The sequence below is a fragment of the Mixophyes fleayi genome, chromosome 1, assembly GCF_038048845.1.
Source record: "Mixophyes fleayi isolate aMixFle1 chromosome 1, aMixFle1.hap1, whole genome shotgun sequence".
In the NCBI taxonomy this organism is placed as follows: Eukaryota; Metazoa; Chordata; class Amphibia; order Anura; family Limnodynastidae; genus Mixophyes; species Mixophyes fleayi.
This window is the reverse complement of record NC_134402.1, coordinates 300,362,203-300,370,287: the sequence shown is the minus strand read 5'-3', so window position 1 is coordinate 300,370,287 and position 8,085 is coordinate 300,362,203. Positions and strand designations below refer to the sequence as shown.

General features: G+C 36.0%; 1 protein-coding gene across 1 annotated transcript; it reads left to right on the top strand.

Annotated features, from left to right (window-relative positions):
• The first annotated feature begins 222 nt into the window (after positions 1-222).
• On the top strand, positions 223-7,848 carry LOC142108270 (teratocarcinoma-derived growth factor-like). Its single transcript, XM_075191910.1, has 6 exons — positions 223-352; positions 1,860-1,909; positions 2,922-3,068; positions 5,797-5,911; positions 6,004-6,104; positions 7,271-7,848. The coding sequence occupies exons 1-6, from the start codon at positions 339-341 to the stop codon at positions 7,381-7,383; spliced, it is 540 nt and encodes a 179-aa protein (XP_075048011.1). The 5' UTR covers positions 223-338; the 3' UTR covers positions 7,384-7,848.
• Positions 7,849-8,085: the final 237 nt, after the last annotated feature.

Sequence of the window (8,085 nt, the reverse complement as noted above, 5' to 3'; positions counted from 1 at the left end):
TATATATATATATATTACCATAATATGCACTTACAAAGTGACTTGGCTAGTAAGGATACCATATTGATATATAGAAGCATGAATTTGATCTAGTTGCCTCTGCAATACTATTTACTTATTTGAATACCCACGTTTTCCTTGAATAAATTTCATTCTTTAGCACAATACCTCTGTTTCCTGGGTGTTGCCTGAAGTGATTTCCAGTGTGATTGAATTTAAATATTTCATCAATTGATATGCAACTTAAAGCCTGAAGACAAGGGACTGCCTTCCTTTTTAGACTGCAAGGTGCTGTTGAATTTCAGATTAGTTGTGGAGTAAGTTGGTAATCATAGAAGATGTGTTTTAACAGGTAAGAGTCTACTTTATTACTTTAAATGTACTTGAAATTATTTGTGGGCACCCTAAAATTGTAAAAGTAACATATACTCTAATTGTTCGGGGTAGTTAAAGGTCTTAAAAGTGTTCTGCAAAACATGAAAATATTGTATTTGACACAGTAACCATCTTTGCATGTTTACATTTGTTATTAGAAATGTAAGCACCTGTAATAAATTATCTTTTACAGTGGCTTATTATTACTAGAGATTAGTAGAAGAGTGCCACATAGTGGTCAGTTAGCATGCAAAACTGCAGAATGCTCACTCTAAATGGTTTTCCAAGAGGATCTATTTGAAAAACTGTTTCTATTTGTCCTTTGTTCGGTACCAGACACATACCAAATATGCACAGATCATAGTGTCTTATAACAATCAGCATGCTCTGAAAATGAATGACTGCACAGGATGCTTGCTATAAATGAATAGGATTTGCACACATGTGATATGTGTTTGCCATTGATTATAGTAATGTAAACCAAGCAACCTGCTCAGTCCTTGATTACTAGGCTATTTGCAATGAACTGAGAGCCTAATGCTGAGTTAGGAGCAAAGTTTTAAAAAAAAAAAAAAGAGCAAATTTGCCCTTTGGATAAACCACTTTGTTATGGCGAAAAAGGGTAAATTTACAATGTGGGAGTATGTCCTAGATCAGTGTTAGCTAACCTGTGACACTCCAGGTGTTGTGAACCTACAAGTCCCAGCAATAAACTGCTATATATTGGCAAGGCATGCTGGGACTTTTAGTTTCACAACACCTGGAGTGTCACAGATTAGCCAACACTGTCCTAGATCAACTTTAAATTTCAGTGCAAAAATAAAGTCATCAAATATTTGTCTGCAACATGAAAAAGCAACTAGTATATTCCCTGCATGCAAAAAAATAAGTAATTTGCACCTCTTGCATTATATCATAGTTTGTCCAAGAGCAAATTTATTCCCTTTTTAATCTGCTCCTAACTCAGCATCCAGCCCTGAGTGCACCCATGGTGGTGCATGAAGCCTATGCAGGAGGGGAAGAGGTTAGGTCAATAGGAGTCAGAGTCTGAATAGGGCTGGTTACTGAGATTTGGGTACTGGTTAAAGTTCACTCATATATAGTGGTGTGCCATACTGACCCTGACATTTTACTGACATAAAACTATCATGTTTCATCCACTTAAATTCCTCTTACATTTTCCATACCATCACTTATAAATTTCCACTTCAACCATTGATGTGGAGTATAAACAAACTGTCTGCCCAAAGGAAATGTTATTTCAATTTACAACAAGAAAAACACACTTAAGTTATTGGCAGGATTGTTAGTGTAAATACTCCAACAAAAGAAAATATTTGGGGTTGATGCCCCTTTAAATCCCTACAAGGCCATTTAGATGTGTGGCCTATGGGATTTTAAAATGCCAAATTGCTGTATTAAGAGACTTACCTTCACACTTGAAAATTAAATGAATTAAATATGTTGTTTTTTGTATTAACTAGATTTCTCTACCTGGTTGTTCAGCTTCTTATTGTCATTCAACTGGGAATTGGTGAGTATTTGCTGTTTACCTCTATGAATGTTTGCTCAATTTCAAATCACATTAAAGAAAAACCTGTGATTGTCATATGGATTATAGGTTAATTGATGACTAATTCCAGGTTATATGACCACTTTCCCATCATGTGTAGAACTACACATGAAATGCAAGTTGTCTTTTATAAAAGATCTTCTCAAACACTCACTAATATATATATATATATATATATATATATATATATATATATATATATATATTATAGTAAAGTGTGTGTTATCTTACCTTGATAGAATTTGACGTTTGACACTGTATTTACATTTTCTGTGAAGTTAAGTGCATGTTAATATTCTGTTGTCAGCTTTTTTCTGCAAAAGTTGTTTATAAAGTGGCTGTCTACAGTGCCCTTTACTGAGATTATTGACAAGAAGGCTTCTGTGTAAGAAAATATCAGAGCCTCTTTAGTACATATTGGAGATTTTTAAGGGATGCAGTTATGTCACATCAATATTCTCACTCTCAGAAGCTGTCTAAAAGTGCTAAACAAGCTGTGAAATGAGGAAACACGGAGAAATTTATTATTATTATTATTTTTGTGATGCCAGTTAGAAACTGAATCAGCTGCTTCTGTATAAACACAGTTTTTTTCTGTTTTGTGTTCATTTGATGTGTAGCAGTTTGATATGTGCATTCAATAGATAATATTAATTCATGCATCATGTGGACCCTTGAAGCATAGCTTCTAGCAACAGTCACAATACCCTGCCCCAGAGGGTCCGTGGTAGCGTTCTCATTTGTACCTCCTGCTGGTAGATACACTTTTATGTCTGGGGAAAAAAACAAGGGCAGCTATCCAGAGGTGTGTGTGGTAAGGAATCACAGAAATCCTGATCAGTATAAACTGAAAATTATGATATGAATCTATATTTTAGATACAACTGTCCATTAACTAAGTTTCCAGATCCCAAAACCCCAGTTTTTCAAAGATCCATGTGTTTATTAAAACTCTTTTCTTGCTTAAAACCAGCAATTCAGCATGGAACTAAGAATGCTGGCACTTCCATGCTGTCTTTAGAAACCTATTTAGAGAGGCCTGTGAGGGACATTAACCACACTGGGATTCGGAAGCATAAAACCTTTGGAGAAAAGATTCCATTTATTGGACTCACAAAAAGTAAGTTACGCTTTAGCACTGTCTGAAACTTGCATGTTATTGGCAGACTTCCAAAATGGTGTTGTATATGTATTATACACACTGCGGTAAATCCGAGTACACAGGTGAAGCCTCCCAGGTGAAAATACTTCATTATTACATGCTGGTTCTCACAATATGAAACTAATACAATATCATGTATTAAAACTGTATTCTAAAAGTGAAATGTTGAAGTGCTTCATGCATTACAATACCAAGTAGTTTGAAGTTAGTTTTCCTAAGTCACCAAGGAAACGTCTAGAATTAAGCACAAAATACACCCTAATTTAGTGTTTTTTCACTGTACTTTTATATAAATGCACATTTACATTTGTATTTGTTACCTAGCATTTCATAAGTGTCTTGTATGCTTCTAAAATGCTTCCATACAAATCGTATTTAAAATGCTTGCCCATTGTCTTCATTGAGATGTAAGATAAACATGTGCCTAAATGCATTTTTTCTTAAAAACATTGTAACTCAGTGAGAAAAATGATGTCTACATGAATCATTCATCCATTTTGGCATCATTCATTCATTCATCTACGATTGATTATGGAAAAGTGCCCCAGGTGTCAAAATAAACATTAAATAACTACTGAACAAAGCCCCATCAATCAGGCATGTTTCCTTTTTTTCTCTTAGTATTTTTTTAATGAATGTCATGCTTAGAAAAAAATATAAATGTCACGCCTTGAAAAATATATGAATGTCACACTTAAAAATTATATGAATGTCATGCCTAGAAAAGTACACGAATAGTTAAACTGATGGACTTGCAAAACCTTGCTATAAAACAAGGTAGCTACTGCTGAGCAAGGGTGTCTTGTTTTTAAGAACAAAAAATGTTGTTTAAAAGATTTTAACTATTTTATATCTGTATTTCTCTGTGGACCTCATTTAGAGTCGGACGCAAAGTCTGTTTTAGCAGGGGCAAACGCAGGATTTGTAGAGAGGGGTTTCCACACCATGCCGCCAGTGGGTGTGACCAGCATGCGTGGGGGCGTGGCTATTATTTTAGACAGTGCTTGGCTGCTCTCCAACTCTTCCTATCCCCATAATATACATGGGCAATGCTGCATGCACTACTGATAGGTGCACGCAGCTCTCCCTTTTCAAGCAGAGCTATGTGAAGCGGGAGCAGGGTCCAGCCACCTCAATTATACAGTGCCCCAGACTTGGAGGGGGTTTCCAGGCACTAGGAAATCCCCCCTCAGTTTGCCTACATTTAGGAGCAAGTGTCCAAGATGCAGGCGGATTTGGTGCTTTCTACACATCCATGATAGTGTTTTTTTGTTGGATGCGCCTAAAACGGACTTTGCATCTGACTCTAAATGAGGTCCTATATCTCTATTTGTAACTGATATGAAGGATATAAGTTGCATTTCTAAAACGAGCACAGAACATAAGTGCGTCCATATTCAAATCCAAGTGGGTCTCAAGATATGATTCCATTTGAAATTGGGTATAAGTACACTCTGCCTAAACAGTACTTGTCGTGTGTTAACAGCCAGAACAAACTGCAGAATATGCACATGCATATGTGCAATATAAAGTCCCTACTGGAAGCATGCAAAAAAACTAACAACTCATAATACAATAATCATTAATAAAAATATGTTTTAAAACACCCTCCGCTCCCCCCCTACTGTAAATTGCCAACGTTCATCCGGCCCTTCCCTGCCCCCTTCTGCCCTTCAAGCCATAGGCAGTAGTTTAGTGTCATTTGCGTTCAGATAGGAATTTCATGGAATTGCGTTCATTGGTATAATGGTCATTTCTGAGCATGCGCAGAGCAATTTCACGCAATATACGGCAAGTAAAGGTACTTACGTCAGAAGATGAATCAGGCCCACAATGTGTATTTTTTTTATCTTCCCTATATGCATTCTGTTTGTTACATATTATAAGAGGTCATGTACAACCAGCTACATTCCTGAAAGGATTAAACACTTGTTTCTCCTGTAAACATTTTTATGTCGTATAGTGTAATCTGTAATCATATTGTAATCTCGGATAATAACTTAAGCAGTATTAAATTAGCACTGCAAGTACAAAAGTAATTGTAGTAGTAGTTATTTGTTTTCATATATTTTATAAGGAAGGAAATTCAGTACTTTTTATTTTGACTTTGTTGCAGAAAAATAGTTGATAGCTTTGTTTAGAAACTGCATTCAGTTTTACTTTATTAACAATAACTAAGATCGCTGCCAAAAATGGTTGGCTCTGTAGCTTTATTTTTTATGTTGTTTCTAATTAATAGATTTTAGCAACAATGTGCAACATAATGAGCGATGCCTGATTATAAAGGTAATAAGAGCCAAACCTGCTTTGGGAGGAATAGCTTTCTCTGCAGCCCCATTCATGAATAATTTCTTGAATGAAGATATTGGCAGGAACTGGTGATTAGTAAAGGATTTGGCAAAGGATTTCAGTCTTCCTGTCAATATGTACAGTGCTGACACTAAGAAATGTACGTTTCTCCTAAGACTCCTGTGAGTGCAAGCTTGATGGTGTCCGGTTTGAACAAAAAACAGGCAGCTGGGTAGTCAGGACCATCCGACATGGCTAGCATTACATTTTTTCTGGGTCATTTAGCTGGGCTTGTTCCCTCTGCTAAGGGTTATCAGTCCATCCCTGTTGACATGACTGATTTGTTGGCGACCTTTGTATGTCTCATGCAGCCTGTTAATATGTACTTTATTTTCAGCCAGTACCCTGGACAAACACTGCTGTAAGAATGGAGGCACCTGTATGCTGGGCAGTTTCTGTGCCTGCCCTAAGCATTTCACTGGAAGGCATTGTGAGTTTGATGAGCGGAACAGGTACGTGGTATGCATGTAAACTACTATATATACAATGCCCTATTTTTATCTTTGAAGACCGAATTGATCTTTGCTCTATTTCTCACATGTAGGCATTGTGGTTCTATAGCCCACAGTCATTGGCTGCCCAGAAAATGTGCTTTATGCAGATGTTTTTATGGAGTGATGTACTGCTTCCCATCTGGGGATTGTGGTAAGTCTAAATATAGAAGTTTGCAAATATAAGCAATGTAAAATGATTGACTCTCCAGGTTGCAATACATTCCATGTAACAACAGCACAGTTTACAGTGCAGGCATTTATATACACATAAAAATAACAAAGTGTACATATAAGTACACGTTTCTTGGGAAGCTGTAGCAATAAGCTGTTGGAATTAAATTGTGCCTGCGGCAATCTTCTCTGCTTAGCAGAAAATGATTGCCTTCTGTTTTTGTCATTTTAGAAAATCCAACTGATCCAAAGTGTGTTTTGAGAGAGCATGTTTGTCTTTTATAAGCATTACAAACACACAAGACATGCATGCTAGGTTTACAAGAACGGGAAACAAAAACTAATTGTATCAAGGAATACAGTGTTTCCTGTAATTGACTTTGTAGTAATTAAATTAATTTGTAATTTATATTTCATACAGACTCTGCCACTCCCATACTTTAAAAACAAAAACTCAAAATAATTGCTGTTAAATTGCTTGCAGCCTACTGTGTAGGGTTAAAAAAATAAAAAGTGAAATAAACTTTGACCGCGCACTGAATTGGAATGCATCTGACAGACTCATCCTGCACCTGAATATTGCAAGCAATAAAATGTCAGTCAGAAATAAGTTGTCCTGGATTCCATTTGTCACCTAGCAGATCAGGTTAAGATGGACAGATAAACTAGATTATGTGAGAAAATAGGAGCATATGGAGGCCATCACTGCTGTCATGCATTGTATGCCCTTTTCATACCAGGAAAATGACAATGCGCTAGTTATCTTATCAAAAGTCCTTTATGACTACAAAGGGAGCTTCAGAAATCGCCTGCAAACATTTAAACACCTTTTACCTCACATAAAGGCCCCAGGGCCTCTATAAAGGTTTGGAATAAAATAAGAACTACATCATCTTCTGCTTTCTCAAAGCAGGAAGTATGTTCTTTTAATTTGCAATTGTACAGGGTTTCCTGCATGTGTGTGCACAATAACAATCAAACATCTCTTTATTCCAGATCTAGGTTCTCTATCCCATGCAAATAGACCTTGCTTTCTCTGTGTGATGTCCTTACACCTTCCATTCTTCTTTTCACTATTGCATCCCACTTAATTGAATGAGGAGACTGAAATGTAATTGTTTTACATTTATTTATTTTACAATATAGATACAAAAGAATATACTGAAGATGTGGAAATGGTACAGTCTGGCGCACCTGCAAAGTCCTCTCTCCCTTTTGTGATGTTTGTTTTGACTGCAATTAGCATGATAATCCCTTAACCTAGTGTTCTCTGCAGTAATCACTTTATTCAATTTGTAATTTATTGATGAAAAAAGGTAGCACTTTGTTAATGTAAACAAACATTTTTTTTTCTAAAGAATCAGTTTGATTTTAAATCTAAAAAAACCACACTGTTAAATAAAAAAATATTTTTAGTATGTATTTTGCATTATGGGGCTGATTCAATCCTTAGCGATATGACACGCAATAGCTGCAAAGACACTCCATAGTGATGCAGCATTGCAGATTACATTTTTCCTTGCACCCCTCAGAGGTGCTCAGAAAAATCTGTGATAATGGGATACCATAGTACCTGGAAATGTGTGTAGTCGGACAGTTCAGTGTCCGGCAGCACATAGCTAAGAATTCAATCGGCAACTAAGTAATTTTGAGAATTTTATATTTTTGCGTCTTGTTTTTTTTTTATTTTGTTTGTTATTTTACTTTGAAGAGATGTGTATTTGCCTGGTAAATTTGTAAACATTTTGACATTTAATGTAATCCACAAATAAAGCATTTTTATTATAATAATTGTTTTTATTAGCTCTACTCTAAAGGTATATGTGGGAACATCTCATGTCTGATTTCTCAGTTGTATATTTCTCTGGCCAATCAGATGAAGGCATTATTCACAAAGTAATTGAGAGCACTCAGTGGGGGCTGGGGATTTTCATGACAGACCTTTTGGATGATGCTGTAAT

Bases quoted from the DNA above. Each gene is read 5' to 3' on its own strand.
- LOC142108270 (XM_075191910.1), top strand. The intron at 3,069-5,796 runs GTAAGTTACGCT...CTTTATTTTCAG, and splicing joins ATTTATTGGACTCACAAAAA to CCAGTACCCTGGACAAACAC. The intron at 6,105-7,270 runs GTAAGTCTAAAT...TTTACAATATAG, and splicing joins CTTCCCATCTGGGGATTGTG to ATACAAAAGAATATACTGAA.